Source organism: Salvelinus alpinus, chromosome 9 (assembly GCF_045679555.1).
Source record: "Salvelinus alpinus chromosome 9, SLU_Salpinus.1, whole genome shotgun sequence".
NCBI classification, from domain to species: Eukaryota; Metazoa; Chordata; class Actinopteri; order Salmoniformes; family Salmonidae; genus Salvelinus; species Salvelinus alpinus.
The window spans coordinates 64309982-64331317 of NC_092094.1; the positions used below are offsets into that span (position 1 = coordinate 64309982).

Sequence of the window (21336 nt, forward strand, 5' to 3'; positions counted from 1 at the left end):
GTCTCCTCCGTGGTGTCCCAAATCCTAATGAGTTAATTGTTACATGATTAATTTAATCAGGTAACAATTAAGCATAGTTAGTGGATTAAATAAATAACAGTCATCAGATTAATGAAAATAAAGTCAGAACACTAGCGAGGTTGTTTCCATTATATGTTGGCTGAACCGGTACACTATTGTTATGTTACTGTGTTGTTATTGTAATGATGATTTTGCTACTGTTTGTAAATCATTTTGTAACAATGGGCTGTAAAATCAGAACAAGCTATACCAAGAACATTTACATGTACCAGGAATTTGACCTGGTGACATGGTGCTGATATACAGTACATAAATATTACAAGGGCTCATGTATTCAAGTATGCTGTGCTGGAGTATGGTGATGTTCAGCTTGTCAGTAGCACCAAAGAGCTAGAGAAGGAGCTTGAAGCGAGTACAATGCAGATGGCTATATTTTGCCACTCTGCTCCCCAGCTCTACCCTCACGTTTTTGGCCATGGATGGTGACTTTAACGGAACGTAGATAGGAAGCCATAATGTTACTCCTCAAAGACACGAAAGATCCAGCACCACTCAGAGAGCACTGACAGTTCACAGCTTCTCAGTTCCACCTGCTAGGACAAAGCCATACCAACTATTTCCTACACTATCAAGACTATACTGGTAAAGATACATTTAACGTCTACATGATTCTATGATATATTCAAATAAAATTGTATTGGTTGCATACACATATTTAGCAGATGTTATTGCGAGTGTAGCGAAAAGTTTGTGTTACTAGCTGTATTCTAGTCAATGCCACTCTGACATTGCTCATCCTAATATTTATATGTTTCTTAATTCCATTCTTTTACTTTTAGATTTGTGTGTTGGAATTAAGAAACATATAAATATTAGGATGAGCAATGTCAGAGTGGCATTGACTAGAATACAGTATATACATATGAAATGAGTAAAACAAAATGTAGCCATTATTAAAGTGACCAGTGTTCCATGTCCACATACATAGAGAAGCTGAATTAAGTTCAATTCTTCCCAAAGGGTCAATACAGCTGTAATTCAGACACAAGCACTGATACTTAAACCCTAGGGCAGCAGCCTCTAAGGTGCAGGGATGAGGAACCGGGTGGTAGCCGACTAGTGAAAGTGACTAAGTTCAGGGCAGGGTACTGGCTAGTGATGGCTATTTAACAGTCTGATGGCCTTGCGATAGAAGCTGTTTTCCAGTCTCTCGGTCCCAGCTTTGATGCACCTGTACTGACCTCGCCCTTCTGGATGATAGTGGGGTAACCAGGCCATGTCTCGGGTGGTTGATGTCCTTGATGATCTTCAAATCAAATCATATTTTATTGGTCACATACACATGGTTAGCAGATGTTAATGCGAGTGTAGCGAAATGCTTGTGCTGCTAGTTCCGACAGTGCAGTAATATCTAACAAGTAATCTAACAAATTCACAACAACTACCTTATACACACACAAATGTAAAGGGATGGAATAAGAATATGTACATATAAATATATGGATGAGCTGCCGTCTGGGACAGCAGCCTTGCAAGGGTTAACATATTTAAATGTCTTACTCACTTCAGCCACGGAGAAGGAGAGCCTGCAGTCCTTCGTAGCGGGCCGCGTCGGTGGCACTGTATTATCCTCAAAGCGGGCAAAGAAGGTGTTTAGCTTGTCTGGAAGCAAGACATTGGTGTCCGTGATGTGGCTGGTTTTCTTTTTGTAGTCCATAATTGCCTGTAGACCCTGCCACATACATCTCGTGTCTGGGCCGTTGAATTGTGACATTTTGTTCCTATACCAACATTTCGCTTGTTTGATTGCCTTGCGGAGGGAATAACTACACTGTTTATAATCGGCCATATTCCCCCAACCTCTTTCCATGGTTGAATGAGGTGGTTCGCTCTTTCAGTTTTGCGCGAATGTCGCCTTCTATCTACGGTTAGATGTTATTGTCTGATGCTTCCCGGAACATTTTCCAGTCCACGTGATCGAAACAATCTTGAAGCGTGGATTCCGATTGGTAAGACTTGTCACGGGTACATCCTGTTTGAGTTTCTGCCTATAGGACGGCACAAGCAAGATGGAGTCGTGGTCGGATTTGCCGAAGGGATGGCGGGGAAGGACCTTGTATGCATCGCGGAAGTAAGAGTAGCAGTGGTCCACTGTTTCTGCTAGAGCGGGTACAACAGTCAATGCTGGTAGAATTTAGGAGGTCTTGTTCTCAAATTACCTTTGTTAAAATCCCCAGCTACAATAAACGCAGCCTCAGGATATATGGTTTTCGGATTTGGGATTTGTGAAAAAATAAAAACGAGGCCAATAAATAATCTGAACCAATAATTCGAATCTGTTATGTTAACTGTCCGTCGTAATACACCTAGAAATTATGAAGCAATGAAGACCATCTGGAACGCACCCGTGTAGGTTTTTCCCCCTTGCCGGCTCAGCAATTTGAACCAACCCGTGGGCTAGCAACGCAACCACAGCCTAGCAATGAACGCACCCGTGTCGACCTGCAACCTGGAACGCTCCCGCGGTCTAGCAACGAGACCACGGGCTAGCAATGTCAGTTAAGCTAACCAGCTGGGTCACGAGTTGCCGGAGCTCGTTCAGAGGTGAAGTTTAAAACTACGTTTTAAATATTTATATTAATTTAGGAGCTACAAATGCAATGCACTTATTTATTAATGAACATTTTATAACGTGATCTCGCGTTATTGTGTCATTGTCAACACAGTACATCTACTCCACAAAACGAAACATTGATTTTGAATGAAGTGGGTCAGGCGGCGCCCCACTGTCTGATTCATATCGCTTGATTTCTGATGATAGTTGTCGATCATATGATTGTATGGGGTGGAATCAGAGAGGTGCGGGGGCTGCCTTATGCCTTGAACATACCGACAGTGTCTTACGCAAAATAGTACACAGCATCATCTGGATTTGTGTGTAACAAAAGTCCAACATTCACCTTCTGCTAACATTTCTGTCAAACCGTCCACGCATAGTTTGTTAAATCCAACGTATGCACCACAGAACGTACTGCATCTGCAACGTAATGCTGCAAGGAAAATGCAGCGTTCTATTGGAAATGAATGTACTTCTGGTGTAGTAAAATGCAATCACAGTTGATGTGATCGAGGCTTTAATCGATGTCATCGGCGCCCATGGAGCAGTTGTTGGCGGGGGTTAACTGCGTTGCTCATGGGCAGAACTGCAGGTTTTTCAACCTTGCCGGCTCAGCAATTGAACCAACAACCTTTTGGTTACTGGCCTAACGCTCTTAACTGCTAGGCTACCTGCCGCCTGCTTATGAATGCACAAGCACCTTTTCCAGCCGACTATCGATAAAGAAATGTATTAAGTCGAACAAGTTATAACGCGTGTGAAGTTTCAAATGCATTCTGTCATTACTAAATGTGATAGGTATTTTTACATTAACCCAAAGATATGTTTAAAAATATTTAATCAGTTGTCGGCCTCAAATTTTTGCGAGAGGGAGGGAATCAGATTTAATTGGTACTCAATTTGCTGATCAGACACTTCATTCAAGATAATATGTTAGCCTGGTTTACAGGAGAATTATCTGACTTGATCCATAAACAAAATACACAATGGGCCAAAGCCAGAAAGGATAATTCCCAGGCTGAATGGCAGTTATTCAGGGCACTGAGAAATTAGTGCACCTTGTTATCACGGAAATGCAAATCTAGCTTCTATTACAAATCTACCATGGCAAACCTCAATAACCCGACGAAATTATGGAAAACCATTAAATCCATTTTACCGAGATTGAGCTTTCAGAAGTTGTAAAAGGCACTCACATCTATTGATATTAAGAAAGCAGCTGGCCAGGATGAATTAAACCTTTATTTTCTAAAAATTGGTGTGGATATCATTGCTGCCCCTCTCACTTTCATATTAAATATTTCCAGACTTTATTTAAAAGTCACAACTTTACATAAGGGTGCCTCAATGCCTAGGCTTACCTCCACTGTATTCACATCCTACCATACCCTTGTCTGTATATTATGCTTTGAATCTATTCTTCCGCACCCAGAAACCTGCTCCTTTTATTCTCTGTTCCGAACAAGAGGATGACTGGTTGCTCTTCAAAAGTGCTTTCCTTTCCATCTTAAATAAGCATGCCCCATTAAAAAATGTAGAACTAAGAACATAGCCCTCGATTCACCCCAGACTTGACTAGCTAGCACAGAAACATCCTGTGGCGTTCTGCATTAGCATCGAATAGCCCCCACGATATGCAACTTTTCAGGGAAGCCAGGAACCAATTAACTCAGTCAGTTAGGAAAGCTAAGGCTAGCTTTTTCAAACAGAAATTTGCTTCCTGTAGCACTAATTCCAAAAAGTTTTTGGACACTGTAAAGTCCATGGAGAATAAGCGCACCTCCTCCCAGCTGCCCACTGCACTGAGGACAGGAAACACTGTCACCACCAATAAATCTACGATAATCGATAATTTCAATAAGCATTTTCCCACAGCTGGCCATGCTTTCCACCTGACTGCCAACATCTCAACACCCCCTGCAGCAACTTGCCCAACCTGCAAAAATTGTTGCAACTCCTATTAATAGCCTATTCAACCTCTCTTTCGTATCGTCTGAGATCCCCAAAGATTGGAAAGCTGCCGCGGTCATCCCCCTCTTCAAACGGGAAGACACTCTAGACCCAAACTGTTATAGACCTATATCCATCCTGCCCTGCCTCTCTAAAATCTTCGAAAGCCAAGTTAAACAGATCACCGACCATTTTGAATCCCACCGTACCCTCTCCACTATGCAAACTGGTTTCCGAGCTGGTCATGGGTGCACCTCAGCCATGCTCAAGGTCCTAAACGATATCATAACCACCATCGATAAAAGACAGTACTGTGCAGCCGTCTTCATCGACCTGGCCAAGGCTTTCGACACTGTCAATCACTGCATTCTTATCGGCAGATTCAATAGCCTTGGCTTATCAAATGACTGCCTCACCTGGTTCACCAACTACTTCTCAGATAGAGTTCAGTGTGTCAAATCGGAGGGCCTGTTGTCCGGACCTCTGGCAATACCTAGGTGTCTGGTTAGACTGTAAACTCTCCTTCCAGACTCACATTAAGCATCTCCAATCCAAAATTAAATCTAGAATCGGCTTCCTATTTCGCAACAATGCCGCCAAACATACCCTCGTAAAACTGACTATCATACAAATCCTTGACTTCTGCGATGTCATTTACAAAATAGCCCCCAACACTCTACTTAGCAAACTGGATGTAGTCTATCACAGCGCCATCCGTTTTATCACCAAAGCCCCATATACTACCCACCACCACGACCTGTATGCTCTTGTTGGCTGGCCCTCACTTCATATTCGTCGCCAAACCCACTGGCTCCAGGTCATCTATAAGTCTTTGCTAGGTAAAGCCCCACCTTATCTCAGCTCACTGGTCACCATAGCAACACCCACCCATAGCACATGCTCCAGCAGGTGTATTGCACTGGTCATCCCCAAAGCCAACACTTCCTCTGGCCGCCTTTCCTTCCAGTTCTCTGCTGCCAATGACTGGAACGAATTGCAGAAATCTCTGAAGCTGGAGTCATATCTCCCTCACTAACTTTAAGCATCAGCTGTCTGAGCAGCTTACCGATCACTGTACCTGTACACAGCCAATCTGTAAATAGCACACCAGACTACCTCATCCCCATATTATTACTTACCCTCTTGCACATCATCTGCACATCTATTACTCCAGTATTAATGCTAAATTGTAATTATTTTTCGCCTCTAGGGCCTATTTATTGCCTACCTCCCTACTCTTCTACATTTGCACACACTGTACATAGATTTTTCTATTTTTCTTTTGTGTTATTGACTATTTGTTTATGTGTAACTGTGTTATTTTTGTAGCCCTGCTTTGCTTTATCTTGGCCAGGTCACAGTTGTAAATGAGAACTTGTTCTCAACTGGCCTACCTGGTTAAATAAAAGTGAAATAAAATAAATAGATCCCACATCTAAACTGCTGGCACTGGCAAAAGATATGGAAAACCTGGTGATCTTACTTTGTTCATAATAACTCAGTTATCTCAATTCCAGTTGGGTTTCAGAGCCAAGCATTGTACAATTACTGCAGTAGGTAAGGTTGTAGGTGATATTCTAGATACTCATGACAAGAAAAATCACTGTGTTTCACATTTTATTGACTTATCGAAGGCCTTCGACACTTGACTATGCCTTGCTGTTGTATAGACAAAACAATGTTGGTTTAAAAGCGCTGATGGATTGGTTCCAAAACTACCTTCCTGACAGAACAGTGTGTAGCACAGGATGAAATCTGAGTATTGAAGGCTTACAAAAGGAGTTCCCCAAGGCTCAATTTTAGGTCGGATCCTTTTTACACTGTATATAAATGATATAGGGAAGAAAGTTGACTATGTAAATCTCCATCTGTATGCTAGTTACACAATTATTTATTCTAGCGCATCTAACATTGAGGCTTTTCAGGACTTAGTTGGCTTTTGATGTTATTCAAAGGTAGCTTTTCGAATTGAAACTTATGATTCTCTTCCCTGAAAGTAAACAGATGGAGTCACGTGCAGATTTTAACTATAAAAGGCCAGCAAATTGATAGGGTCACCTATAAGTATCTTGGGAAGTGGTTAGATGAAAAGCTGAATTTTAAACAGCACACAACTTGATCGAGAAACTGAAATTGGCTGTCTATTTTAGGAACAAATATTGCTTTTCAATGTTAGGCAAGGATCTTGTTCAAAGCACTTTATCAGTGCCGGATTATGGGGATAGTCTATATGCAGGCCTCAGCAAGTACCTTAAACTCTAGACACAGTGTATCATGGTGTTTTAAGATTCATTACAAATGCTAGATCACTCACCCATCACTGTGACCTGTTTGCTATGGTGCAATGGACCTCTCTCTAAACCACTGGTACAGTTGCGTACAAACATTGATAGGGCAACTCCCTTTGTAGCTCTGTTCCTTACTGACCAGATCAGTCACTCAAAGTCTTCGTTCACAGTCACTGCTGTCCTTGTCTGTTCCTAAGGCTAGAACTGAGATGGGGATTTTTCTCCCATAATGCCCCTTCAGCCTAGAACATGCTCCTAAAGATAAAGTTAGGGGACTTCGTGTCCTTGCCTGTTTTTAAGACTGATCGACACTGTTTGCAATAGCTTCAGTTGTTTCTAATCTTTAATTGTATCCAGCTTTGACACTGTCTTGTTTGTATTTAGAATTTTTCTGTAATATTTCATGTACACGCTGCTATTTCCTTATTTGCCTTCTTGCCAGGTCACCCTCGCAAAAGAAGTTTAACCTCAATGGGTCTTACCTGGTAAAAAAAAACAAAAAAACAATCTAATGTAGGAATTGTCTGATACAAACTAATAATTGCTTGCTTATGGACAGGTTATTGGCCGCTTATTGGGGAGGTCAATATTAGCTAAAGTTAATTGTGCCTGTAAAAAAGAATTCAATAACGCAACTGATCACCAGTTCTGGTTGTATTGTGTGTTCAACTAAACAGAAAGGATTTGATGGATATGACATGTTTTTGCTCTCTGGCAGTGCAGGGGGAAAAAAACACTACTTAAATCACATTGCTATTATTTACATGATTCCAATATATCTGTACGTTACAATTATACAAAATGAAAATCTGTAAAGAACACCCCTACCCACCCAAATAAACATTTTACTGGGGGGGGAAAGCAGGGAAGTAGAATAAACTGCAAATTCTCCTCCAAGAAGAGCTATCATAGATTTCAATTCTCAGGGAAAACAAACATGCATAATACCACTAAGCCAGAGAAAGTGTACAATATGCACACTTAAAAAAGGATACAAAATTTAAAAGCAATTATTTTGCTATGCTGATGGAGAACATAACTTTAAAATGTAAATTCTTTCTCTTTGGGCACTGCAGTATAAATAACTTGTCTTTTCGGTTGCAGGTCCAAGAACTTCCTATCTTCACAAGAAGAAACATTATGCTTTTCTTTCGAGATCGTGCCAAGGTGACAGGGTAGGTGTTAAGCATCATCTTTAGAGTTTGTTGTTTTCTTCTCTGTACATTTTCTAGCTCCTAGGTGGCACAAGGTGCTGCCGCCGAGGGGAAGATATGGGGGGGGGGGCGTATCCTCACAGTGGTTGGTTGATTCACAGTCACTGATTGTTTTTAGCTTTAGCATGTGTGAGGATGTGAGACTTGAGGTTGGTAGATTGGGCAAACTTCTTGTTGCAGCCGTCGAACGGACAGACGTAGGGTCGGTCTCCAGTGTGAATCCGCACGTGCGTGCGTAAGTTAAAGTCCAAAGAGAACCGCTTTCCGCAGCCCTCAAACGTGCACTTAAAGAGAAGGAGAGAGTAGATTTTATTATGAGGCTACAATGCTGGTTGACAATCTGGGCACCTATGGGTGTATGGCTATACATGCCATGTATAAGTTAAGTTGGAACTGTTGCAAATCAAACTAAATGTATACCGTACACAGGGATGCATACTGGTGAGGGCCCAAAAAAGACAATAAAAATGCGCACGGAAAACAAGAAAAAAAGTGTAAACTGCTAGAATGGGGTTTTCAGAATACCAACATTTTACTAACATTGTGACACCGGGACAAGGATCACGACACAGAGCAGTATTGCAGTAGAAAGCGGAGAAGGTAGCTCCGGTAATATGGGGCATAACTTTTGAGTGGTTTGGGCTAGAAACTGACGGTTTTCAGTGATGTAAAGGCGCAAGCATGACTGTCACTGTGCTCCATTTTTCCTCTATGGCAGTGAGACAGCAAATTAGTCAGACTGGCCTGCTTGTTCTTACATGCAAAAAGAAAAGATACGGTAATGTTAGCTTGCCAACTTAAGATGCTAACGTCAGCTAGCTCGCTAAGGTCAGCTTGCTAACGTAATAACTTTGTGTGTAATAATTTGTGCTTTCAAAACTGCAACTATAGTCACAGCACTATTTCAAACACAGCCTGCTTACCTGCAGTTGCATTCCAAATGTCCCAGTTGCGTGGGGTGCATGATCACACAGGGTGAGACTCAATTGCATACTCCTCGCATCCTCTGGCTTTCTCATCCAATGAGTTTTGAGAGAGGACACGAGGAGTATGCAATTGAGATTCTTCCAGGGAGATCTGTTCATGCCTCTCTTTTCTAGCACCGCCGCCCGATTTTTACAGCTCTACACTATTCATGTGGATTACCTATTGAGATCAAAACGGCAAATATCGCCGAAAAGTGTAGAGATGGCATCCCTGTGAAACTGTAATTGTTAGACAAGAAGTAGATCTCTCAATATGAAGCCATTTTGAAGGGGCTGGGGGAAACATACCTGGAAAGGCTTCTCTCCGGTATGAACAAGTTGATGCCTCTTCAGTTTAGAGCTTTCAACAAAGGCCTTTCCACATTCGGCGCAGACGTGAACACGCGGTCCGTGGGTGTGCAAATGCTTCCTCATCGCCGAGTTATCCCTGAACATTTTAGTGCACCCCTGCAGAGGCAAAGGTAGCAATTAATTATTGTGTAACTTCAGAAATGACAAGACCAAAAGGTCCACATCAGAGCACTTAAAACCTTTCTCCAGGTTTCTGGTTTCCCAAAAGCATACTTTTTTAATAGATACTAAAAAATGCATCTATGTCCTCAACAATGTTTAAACCACATCAGGAGACTATTCTTGGCGTCTGGGAAAAATGTAAGAAACTTATTTTAGGGTGTTGTTACCCTTTAACGCAAGTGCTCACCAGGAAGAGACGGTTTGGTTGAGCAGTGTTGCTGTAGCGCTCATGTGATTGCAGAGTTTGTTAAACAAAATGGCCACTGGACAGATACAAATAATCAAATAATCATTCTGACAGGTAGCCATGGGCTACTTTGTAGTTAACATTTAACTGAGAAGGTTTTTTGGGAACGCCTTTCCATCTCCACCAGACGAAAGTTATCATTAGCATCCTCGCTAATGGCTACACAACGTGTACACATGCGCGCACCACACACACAAAGGCATTCCTCTGCGTTTCAGAAAGTTGCATAAAAATACAAATAACTGATGCATTAGTTCTGGACCCCGTCCGCAATGCGGATTTTATAGAGCAATCACAGAGCATACCGGCTAGGTGACTACCATTATTTACCCAAACACTGCTCTAGTGGCTGCGTTACCATTCTCCAATACTAGTTAGGCCGACATTGGCATAGCAATATTTTGACGGCGCAACTGCGGTATGAGCTGACAAAATCAGTGAGCGTCTGCGCGTGTCAAACGCCACTCTCTTCCTATTATCCCTACCAAGTTAGAAGTTCAAAAACGGCACTAGAAAATCTAGGCTCTATCAATGATAGAAATAATGATAGGCTTATATGCATGTTTTCATGTAAATTTGGATGGTGGGGGGGGGCTATATCTTATCAGTCTAATCGAGCTGTAGACAATAGAACATCACGCATTCGAATGTTTGAACTTGTAGCGCAGTGGAATAAACTTACGTGGCTACAAGGGATTTTGTCAGACATAAAGTCGGGTGTGGTTTTGTTGTATCCAATGGCAGTGTCTGCGATAAGGTAACGCAAGGTACCACTTGTGGATTTGACAACGCTAACGCAGTTTCACTTTAACCAAAACAACCGCTATGCAGATTTTGGCTAATTCGGATTTAATAGAATCTAGTCCTTAAGACTAGTAGAGCACGCTTACTTTGTGGGGGCAGGCTATCGTCCTGGGAGAGTCGTCCTCCTTTATTTTCCGTGGCTTCATCCTGCAAAAAACATGATAGGTCAAAGAACTTGTATTCACTACACTTGAGGAGAGTTCAAGAGGGGAACGTTGTAACAGTACATAAGCCTACATATGGTTTTATTTATTATATCATGCGGCAGGTAGCCTAGTGGTTAGAGCGTTAAGACTAGTAACCAAAAGGTTGCAAGATCGAATCCCCGAGCTGACATGGTACAAATCTGTCAAGGTAAAAATCTGTCGTTCTGCCCCTGAACAAGGCAGTTAACCCCTCATTGAAAATAAGAATTTGTTCTTAACTGACTAGCCTAGTTAAATAGAGGTAAATAAAAACAGGAACTGTTTTGCAACAGAAAATGAAAACAAGTGTTTCTAAATGTTCAAGTCCCTCCCAGTTTCCCTCTGTTAGGTGCCTAATGAACATGTCCTTGTGTCACTAGCTCACCTGGCGAACTCTGCCAGCTGTTTAGGGTCTGACAGGTCAATCCCTGGGATGCCCCCAGGCGGGAGCTTCTTCCCTGTCATATACTCGGAGTAATCGGGAGGGGAACTCTCCCCGATGACATGCTCCTCCACCATAGTGTCATGGTCAATTTCCTTCTTGTCATCTGAGTCCGAGCAAAAGAGCAGAGTTAAAACAGGTGCACAGGGATGAGATTTGCATTTGATGTCTGACCCAAATGGTCAATTAAAATACCAATCACTATTCCCAGCACCTGGAAAATGTATAGCCTAAAAACTGGGGAGCATAATTGTGTAAATGATATACAATCTCATATTTTACAGTTGAAAGCAGTATTTGGTCTGCACAGTTGAACTGCAAGTGCATGCACATTTTAGTTCCATTTGAATGGCCCTAGTTTTTAAATGGTACGACTTAGTGAATAGACATAGCTATACTTGCAACAATTCAGACAGACTAACATCGGGATTTGGAAAAACTCTAATCAACGTAGCTAGCTAACTGGCTGCCGATTCAAGTCTGTAAACACATATTAGTTTGTTACTAGGATTAAAGTTTGCTAGCTAGCGAACTGTCTGACGAAAGTCAAATAATCGAACGACATCTCACTCAGGTCAGTCGGTCTCAAAAAGCCAACAAGGCAGACTTTGCACAATTTAGTAAAAAAAAAAACCCCCACAAATATAAACAATTGAGATTCCATTCTTGTCGACTGTGGCGGTTAGCACGGTGGCTAGCTGTAGCACATCCAGTCTGACATCTACCCTCCCCCGCTCTTCACGAGTTTCGAACAGAGGCCCCTGTGCTGAACTGCGCCACAGCGGCCTACTCCTGGAGCCAGCAACAGCGCGCTCGCTCCCAACCGCCGCCATCTTTCCCCGGCCAAATCAACGCCATTTTTTCGGTCCGCCATACTGTTCCAGGGGAACATGGCGGCGCCCATCAACACATAAAACATGGCTTCCCATAAAAACAAAAACATTTCAAATACACGGCATGCAATTCGGACTTGAAAAACAGTTAAGAATTCTGCTAAAATTAGCCAGAGAACAACGCCCGTAAGAGGCCCAGTTACAGCGCACACAAAGCAAGAACAACACAGCTGGCAAATTTGCAAGAACACACTTTCAACAGAGCTCTAACGTTAAACTTACCCGATGCCCACATGGTCACCGAAAACTCTCCTTCCAAAGTCTTTATCTGGACTTGTTTCTGTTCCCATTTTCTACCACTGGCCTCCGGTCCACCCAAGTAACTCTTTTTATTTCTCTTCACGCTTCCCCCCTTCTTCATCCGCCCCGAACTCTTCCCGGCGACAGTCACTAGAGTTTGTTCGATATATTCCTCTTCAGCGGCAGGGACTGGGAGAGGTATAAGAATTTGGTCCTCGTAATCATCGTCCCCGTGCATGTCCGAATCATCTTCACCAACCACCTCTTCTCTTGTTTGCACTAATATTACCTCCTGATGATGGTGATGCATTGAGTGTGGATCATCTGAGTCAAGGGGCTGTAAAGCGATCATGGGCTGTTCATCGTCGTCCTCTCCAACAACTGTTGTCTCTATGGTCTCCACTTCGATTTCATGGAGTTCCACTATCTCAGCTGGCATCTCTGAGCCGTCCGTTTCGATGTACAGGGTATCGCATGATGCCATGTTGGAAACCCCTGAATTCCTCACACTTGTTATGTTTTTTACTGCCTTCAACCTACTCAACTCTGTTCTACTACCGTCTCCACAGCATTGTGTAACTAGCGACTTTAAAGTCACGTGATTATACGGCTACTTTTCAAAATAAAAGTCCCCCTGAAATAATTTTACTAAATTAAAATCACAACAAATATAGTTACTTAAACATACATTTATTGAAAAAACGAACAATAGATTTTTTAAATCAATTATCAAAGATCTATTTACTGTATTTTAACTACACTGAAAAATATACGCAACATGTAAAGTGTTGGTCCCATGTTTCATGAGCTGAAATAAAAGATTCCAGAAATTTTCCATATGCACAAAAAGGTTATTTCTTTAAAATGTTGTGCACAAATTTGTTTACATCCTGTTAATGAGCCTTTCTCCATTGCCAAGATAATACATCCACCTGACAGGTGTGGCATTTCAAGAATCTTATTAAACAGCAAGATCATTACACAAGTGCACCTTGTGCTGGGGACGATAAAAGGCCACTCTAAAATGTGTAGTTAGCCACACAATACAATGCCATAGATGTCTCAAGTTTTGAGGGAGCGTGCAATTGACATGCTGACTGCCGGAATGTCCAACAGAGCTGTTGCCAGAGAATTTTATGTTAATTTCTTGACCATAAGCCGCCGCCAATGTTGTTTTAAAGAATTTGGCAGTATGTCCAACCGGCCTCACAACCGCAGACAACGTGTATGGTCTCGTGTGAGCGAGTGGTTTGTTGATGTCAATGTCGTGTGGGCGAGCGGTTTGTTGATGTCATGAATGCCACATGGTGGCGGTGGGGTTATGGTATGGGCAGGCATAAGCTACGGACAACGAAAACAATTGCATTTTATTGATGGCAATTTCATTGCAGAAAAATACCATGATGAGAATTTGTTGCATGTTGCATTTATATTTTTGTTCAGTATATAATGATGATGTTGGTCGTTATAGTCCCCTGTAAAAAAACAAAAACAATAACCACACAATACCAACGCTGTTGCCGGAGGTGTCAACTCGTAACAGAACAGGATTTAATCATGCCTTGAAGATAACATTTTCAAATTGGTCCATTCCAAGAATAACTTTGGATGGGGCACAGTGTCCTCCCACAGCCCCGTGCCGGGAGGCTACGGTCAGTCTGTTTTATCTGGTGTACTGTGTGATCTTAGGCATGCTCTCTCTAATTTCACTCTCTCCCTTTCTCTCTTTGTCTCCCCTCCCAGAGGACCTGAGCCCTAGGAACATGCCTCTACCTCGCCTGACGACTCCTGACTGTCCCTGTCCCCAGTCTACCCAGTTGTGATGCTGATACAGTTCTGCAGCTGTGGAACCCTGACCTGATTCAATGGGTGTGCTACCGTGTCCCAGAACAGCTGCTCTCTCTCTCTCTCTCTCTCTGACCTGCTGTTTCAACCTCTAAATCACGTGTCAAACTCACTCCACGGAGTGCCGAGTGTCTGCGGATTTCCGCTCCTCCGTTGTACTTAATTGATGAATTAAGTTCGCTAATTAAGTTCGCTAATAATCCATGGCACGAAGCCTCCAGTGATGATCCATGGCCCGGAGCCTGCAGTGAAAATCCAGGGCACAAAGCCTCCAGTGATGATCCATGGCCCGGAGCCTGTAGTGACGATCCATGGCAAGGAGCCTGCAGCGACGGTCCCCAGTCCGGGGCCTGCAGTGACGGTCCCCAGTCCGGAGCCTCCAGCGAGGGTCCCCAGTCCGGAGCTTACAGGGGGGGTTCCTACCCTGGAGCCCCCGACGATGATCTACGATCCGGAGGTCCCGGCGACAATCCCTGCACCAGAGGAGCCACCGAAGTGGGGGGAGCCTCAAGTGGAGCGGGGTCTGCGTCCTGCACCGAAGCCTCCACCGAGAGTAGATGCCCACCCGGACCCTCCCCTATAGGTTCAGGTTTGCGGCCGGAGTCCGCACCTTTGGGGGTGGGGGGGTACTGTCACGCCCTGACCTTAGAGATCCTTATTATTCTCTATGTTTGGTTAGGTCAGGGTGTGACTCGGGTGGGAAAGTCTATGTTTTCTATTTCTTTGTTTTTGGCCGCGTGTGGTTCCCAATCAGAGGCAGCTGTCTATTGTTGTCTCTGATTGGGGATCATATATAAGTTGTCATTTTCCTTTTGGGTTTTGTGGGATCTTGTTTTCTGTTTAATGTTTCTGCCTGACAGAACTGTGCGCGTTCATTTTCATGTTTGTTATTTTGTTTGAGTGTTTTTTGAAATAAAAGAATCATGAACACTTTCCACGCTGCGCTTTGGTCCACTCTTCCTACCACCAACGAGAGCTGTAACACCGGTGTCTGGTGGAAAGCTGACTGAACCAGGTTTCCCACTATGATTTAGCCTGTTCTTAGTTCCATTACGTTTGTTTTTATCCTGAAATACTCCCCAGTCCTTAATGATTACTTAATGATTATACCCATTACATGATGCAGCCACCACTATGCTTGAAAATATGGAGAGTGGTACTCAGTAATGTGTTGTATTGGATTTGCCCCAAACACTTTGTATTCAGGACAAAATGTTAATTGCTTTGCCACATTTTTTGCAGTATTACTTTAGTGCCTTGTTGCAAACAGGATGTATGTTTTGTGATATTTTTTATTCTGTACAGGCTTCCTTCATTTCACTCTATCAATTAGGTTAGAATTGTGGCGTAACTACAATGTTGTTGACCATCCTCTGTTTTCTCCTAACGCAGCCATTAAATCTGTAACTGTTTTAAAGTTAGATTAGATTTGTTTATTAGTCACATGCACAGGGTCGCAGATGTAATTGCAAGGTACAGTAAAATTCTTAAGCTCCGAGCTCCAAAAGTGCAGGTCACAAAGAGACCATTGGCCTCATGGTGAAATCCCTGAAGGATTTCCTTCCTCTCTGGCAACTGAGTTAGTCTTTGTAGTGACTGGGTGTATTGATACACCATCCAAAGTGTAATTAATAACTTCACCATGGTCAAAGGGATATTCAATGTCTGCTTTTTAAATTTTTACCCATCTACCAACAGGTGCCCTTCTTTGCGAGGCATTGGAAAACCTCCATGATCTTTTTGTTGTTGAATGTGTGTTTGAAATTCACTGCTCGGCTGAGGGACCTTACAGATAAAATCATGTTACACACTATTATTGCACAGAGAGTGAGTCCATACAACTTAGTATGTGACTTATTAAACACATGTTTACCTCTGAACTTATTTCGGCTATCCATAACAAAGGGGTTGAATACTTATTGACTCAAGACATTTCAGCTTTCTAGCTTCTTTTCATTTTTAATTAATTTGTAAAATCTAAATTTTATTCATTTTAAATTCAGGCGGTAGCACAACAAAATGTGGAAAAAGTCAAGGAGTGTGAATACTTTCTGAAGGCACTGTACATGTGCTGCCTTTCCAATTGATGTAAACTTTCCACACAGATATTCATTTGAGAAAGTTAAAGACCTTTACAGGTCTTTGTAGGTCTTTTGTTTTAACAATATAATACCAATGTATAATGTTATACGTGTCTATAACAGTCAATAATAGTGTAACATAACTGTTCATAACAATGTACAGCACATTTAGCAATGCACAAATGTTTCAAGAGCATAAACTATTTGGTTTCTGAATCCTCAGACCCCTGACTGGGAGCAGACTACAACTAACCACTAGAACTCAACAATATGCCTCAATGCCTCCTAACATGGCATCAAAGGGAGTGGATAGGATCAGAGAAATAGAATGTATCTTGAAACAGGAAAAATATACTACGATTTGTGATCTTGTTCAAGTAAACGTAGGACTTTTAACTTGAAGCTTTTTGAGCAATTTTGAAGCCCTGGAACCCTTCTAGCCATGACCCAGTTAATGTTGCTGATTTCATGGGTCTCGCTTTGGCTACGTAGTCTCGCGAAACTTGTGTTTTACACACACACACACACACACACACACCACACACGCTTAGACCATTCTTATTGCAGCCTATCTCCGTGACCTAGACACACGGGCCACCCACCAAAACAGGCAACAATGCAACGTTCCAACATCATTATGTAGATAATTTATGAATATGAATACTGTGTAGGTAAAAACGTAACTTTTGCACATTTTTGGGGCATTTTGGGTAATTTCCCTTAGCAACATTGAGGTTGCCATGTTACATATTTTTAGGGAGTCATACTAAGACCAAGGTCTCTTTTACAGATGAGCCCTGAATTAAAGAAATTACAGAAATAGAAACATCAAAATACAAATAGGCCTACTAAATGCAAGCAGAAAGAAAACAGAAAAAACAGACACATTCATAATAAGGTCCCCGATCAGCTCTCTGAATTGCCCTAGAGGCACCAAAACATCCAATACGAGAATATTTATTAGATTGTTCCATAAATATGGTACAAAAAAACTAAAACTGATTTACCTAACTCAGTAAAAACAGAAGGAATTTCCAGAGTTATAGCATCACTGCAGGCTACCGGACTGAAGGAATCCCGAAACAATACAAGATAAGAAGCTGTTTGAACGTGCTAAATTACAGTGCATTCGGAAACTATTCAGACAGCTTTACTTTTTCCACATTTTGTTACATTACAGCCTTATTCTAAAATGGATTAAGTTGTTTTTTCCCCCTCAGCAATCTACACACAATACCCCATAATAACAAAGCAAAAACAGGTTTTTGGAAATGTTAGCAAATGTATATTTTTAAAAAACGGAAATATTACATTTACACAAGTATTCAGATCCTTTACTCAGTACTTTGTTGAAGCACCTTTGGCAGCGATTACAGCTTCGAGTATGCCGCTACAAGCTTGGCACACCTGTATTTGGGTAGTTTCTCCCATTCTTCTCTGCAGATCCTCTCAAGCTTTGTCAGGTTGGATAAAGGTAAAAAAAGAAAAAAAAGGAAAAAAGGACATTCAGAGACTTGTCCCAAAGCCACTCCTGCGTTATCTTGGCTGTGTGTGTAAGGTTCTGTATTTATTTTCTTAGTCAACCTTGTGTTCTGTTTCATTGTGTTCTTGAATGTAGCCCTGTTTCTTTGTGTTCTTGAACGTAGCCCTGTCTATCATTTTTGTTCATTGAGTTCACCTGTGTTAGTGCCTCACCTGGTCTCATCAGCTCCTTATTTAGTTCAGTTCATTATGTTGTGCCTTTTTGAGGTATTGTTCGTTTTGACTCTACTCAGCCTTTTCCTAAATCGTTTGTGAGAACCAGTTATAGTCTTCAGTCCTAGTTTTGTTTCACCTGCCTGTTTGCCTACCTGTGACCACGATTCCTGCCTTCTGTGAAGGCGAAATAAACACCTGCTGCACTCTGCGTGGGAATCTACACATTTTTCTCCCTAAATATTCATTACAGTGTACTTAGGGTTGTTGTTGTGTTGGAAGGTGAACCTTCTCCCCAGTCTGAGGTCCTGAGCGCTCGAGCAGGTTTTCATCAAGGATCTTTCTGTAGTTTACTTTGTTCATCTTTCCCTCGATCCTGCCGCTGAAAAACATCCCCGCAGCATGATACTGTCACCACCATGCTTCACCGTAGGGATGGTGCCAAGTTTCCTCCAGATGTGACACTTGGCATTCAGGCCAAAAATTTCAATCTTGGTTTCATCAGACCAGAGAATCTTGTTTCTCATGGTCTGAGAGTCTTTAGGTGCCTTTTACTGAGGAGTGGCTTGGTTTTTGCTCTGACATGCACTGTCAACTGTGGGATCGTATATCCAAAATCATGTTCAATCAATTGAATTTACCCCAGGTGGACTCCAATAAAGTTGTAGAAACATCTCAAGGACAGTTAATGGAAACAGGATGCACCTGAGCTCAATTTCGAGTCTCATAGCAGAGGGTCTGAATATTTGTTTTTTTAATGCTTTTTATTTTTAATACGTTTGCAAAAACCTGTGTGTGTAGATTGCTGAGGATTTTTATTTATTTAATAAATTTTAGAATAAGGCTGTAACGTAACAAAATGTGTAAAAAGTCAAGGGGTCTGAATACTTTCTGAAGGCACTGCAGATTTTTCTCAGATGCCATAACAGCAGGACCTTGCTTGTTTTGAGAGCTGTTTGTTGTCCTGTTTTAATCCAAAGGTCTTATATTAAGTGAGAAAACCATAGTATAATGGTTGAAACATATTTCCTCGTTTTGAGGTTCATATGGATCAGTAACCAGTTATTTGAACTGATACAAGGACGAACACAGAATGCACAAATAAGATAATGAACATTTTGAATCACACAGTTTTGAATCACACAGTTGTTGCTGAATTTTTGCAGTTCCGTTTTCTGGGTCACAGAACAATACATTTTTGGTGAGTGGCCCTTGCACTAGGCTATATTATAGCTATTAATTCAGTCGTTCTCAACTGGTTTTGCCCCTCGACCCAAATTAAACTGGTTGGCTCAGTCGCTACTCGTGGCCCAATATTTGCATTGCAAAAAAAACACAAAAATATCTGGGAAAGTATGCTTTAATGCTATATGCAGTTGAAGTCATACATACACCTTAGCCAAATACCTTTAAACTCAGTTTTTTACAATTCCTGACATTTAATCCAAGTAAACATTACCTGTCTTTGGTCAGTTAGGATCACCACTTTATTTTAAGAATGTGAAATGTCAGAATAATAGTAGAGAGAATTATTTATTTCAGCTTTTATTTCTTTCATCACATTCAGTGGGTCAGAAGTTTACATACACTCAATTAGTATTTGGTAGCATTGCCTTTAAATTGTTTAACTTGGGTCAAACGTTTTGGGTAGCCTTCCACAAGCTTCCCACAATAAGTTGGGTGAATTCTGTCCCATTCCTCCTGAGAGCTGGTGTAACTGAGTCAGGTTTCTAGGCCTCCTTGCTCGCACACGCGTTTTTCAGTTCTGCCCACACATTTTCTATAGGATTGAGGTCAGGGCTTTGTGATGGCCACTCCAATACCTTGACTGTGTTGTCCTTAAGTCATTTTGCCACAACTTTGGAAGTATGCTTGGGGTCATTGTCCATTTGGAAGACCCATTTGTGACCAAGCTTTAACTTCTTGACTGATGTCTTGAGATGTTGCTTCAATATATCCACATAATTTTCCTGCCTCATGATGCCATCTATTTTGTGAAGTGCACCAGTCCCTCCTGCAGCAAAGCACCCCCACAACATGATGCTGCCACCCCCGTGCTTCACGGTTGGGATGGTGTTCTTCGGCTTGCAAGCCTCCCCCTTTTTCCTCCAAACATAACGATGGTCATTATGGCCAAACTGTTCTATTTTTGTTTTATCAGACCAGAGGACATTGCTCCAAAAAGTACGATCTTTGTCCATATTTGCAGTTGCAAACCGTAGTCTGGCTTTTTTATGGCAGTTTTGGAGCAGTGGCTTCTACCTTGCTGAGTGGCCTTTCAGGTTATGTCGATATAGGACTCATTTTACTGTGGATATAGATACTTTGGTACCTGTTTCCTCCAGCATCTTCACAAGGTCCTTTGCTGTTGTTCTGGGATTGATTTGCACTTTTCGCACCAAAGTACGTTTATCTCTAGGAGTGAGAACGCGTCTCCTTTCTGAGCGGTATGACATCTGCGTGGTCCCATGGTGTTTATACTTGTGTACTATTGTTTGTACAGATGAACGTGGTACCTTCAGGCATTTGGAAATTGCTCCCAAGGATGAACCAGAGTGGTCTTGGCTGATTTATTTTGATTTTCCCATGATGTCAAGCAAAGAGGCACTGAGTTTGAAGGTAGGCCTTGAAATATATCCACAGGTACACCTCCAATTCACTCAAATTATGTAAATTAGCCTATCAGAAGCTTCTAAAGCCATAACATCATTCTGGAATTTTCCAAGCTGTTTAAAGGCACAGTCAACTTAGTGTATGTTAACTTCTTATCCACTGGAATTGTGATCCAGTGAATTATAAGTGAAATAATCTGTCTGTAAACAATTGTTGGAAAAATGACTTGTGTCATGCACAAAGTAGATGTCCTAACCGACTTGCCAAAACGATAGTTTGTTAACAAGAAATGTGTGGAGTGGTTGAAAAACGAGTTTTAATGACTCCAACCTAAGTGTATGTAAACCTCCGACTTCAACTGTATATTTTAATAACAATTACATGACACATTTGACCATATTCTTGATAAAGAAAGTTAATACGCTCTGATTTGAGATGCTCGCTGGGCTGGACCACAAAATCAACAAGGGCTGGGTTTCCCAAAAGCTTCATTAGCACTAAAATCATCTTAATTCCATTGAAACTAAATGGACGAAAGATGATTTTAGTGCTACGAGGCTTTTTGGAAACCCAGCCCAGATCCTCTAAATCAGGTATTCCCAAACTGTAGCATGCACAATGCCGTCGGGCGTACGCCAAATAAAAATGTGATTCACATTAAAATAATATATATACATATTTTGTTTTTCTTCACATTTTCAA

General features: G+C 41.8%; 1 protein-coding gene across 1 annotated transcript; it reads right to left on the reverse strand.

Annotated features, from left to right (window-relative positions):
- Positions 1 to 6192: 6192 nt before the first annotated feature.
- On the reverse strand, positions 6193 to 12991 carry LOC139530462 (transcriptional repressor protein YY1-like). The gene is made up of 5 exons (XM_071326913.1): positions 12383 to 12991; positions 11211 to 11373; positions 10727 to 10787; positions 9365 to 9523; positions 6193 to 8374 (listed from the first exon to the last, which is right to left on the reverse strand). Exons 1-5 carry the CDS (start codon positions 12882 to 12884, stop codon positions 8192 to 8194), a joined length of 1068 nt encoding a protein of 355 aa, XP_071183014.1. The 5' UTR covers positions 12885 to 12991; the 3' UTR covers positions 6193 to 8191.
- Positions 12992 to 21336: the final 8345 nt, after the last annotated feature.

What these genes read in the sequence shown, in the direction of transcription:
- LOC139530462 (XM_071326913.1), bottom strand. Translation starts at nt 12,884, where the DNA reads ATGGCATCATGCGATACCCTGTACATCGAAACGGACGGCTCAGAGATG. An exon ending in GGTGACCATGTGGGCATCGG is followed by an intron (nt 11,374 to 12,382) that starts GTAAGTTTAACG and finishes GCTCGGACTCAG; the next exon opens with ATGACAAGAAGGAAATTGAC. An exon ending in CAGCTGGCAGAGTTCGCCAG is followed by an intron (nt 10,788 to 11,210) that starts GTGAGCTAGTGA and finishes TGTTTTTTGCAG; the next exon opens with GATGAAGCCACGGAAAATAA.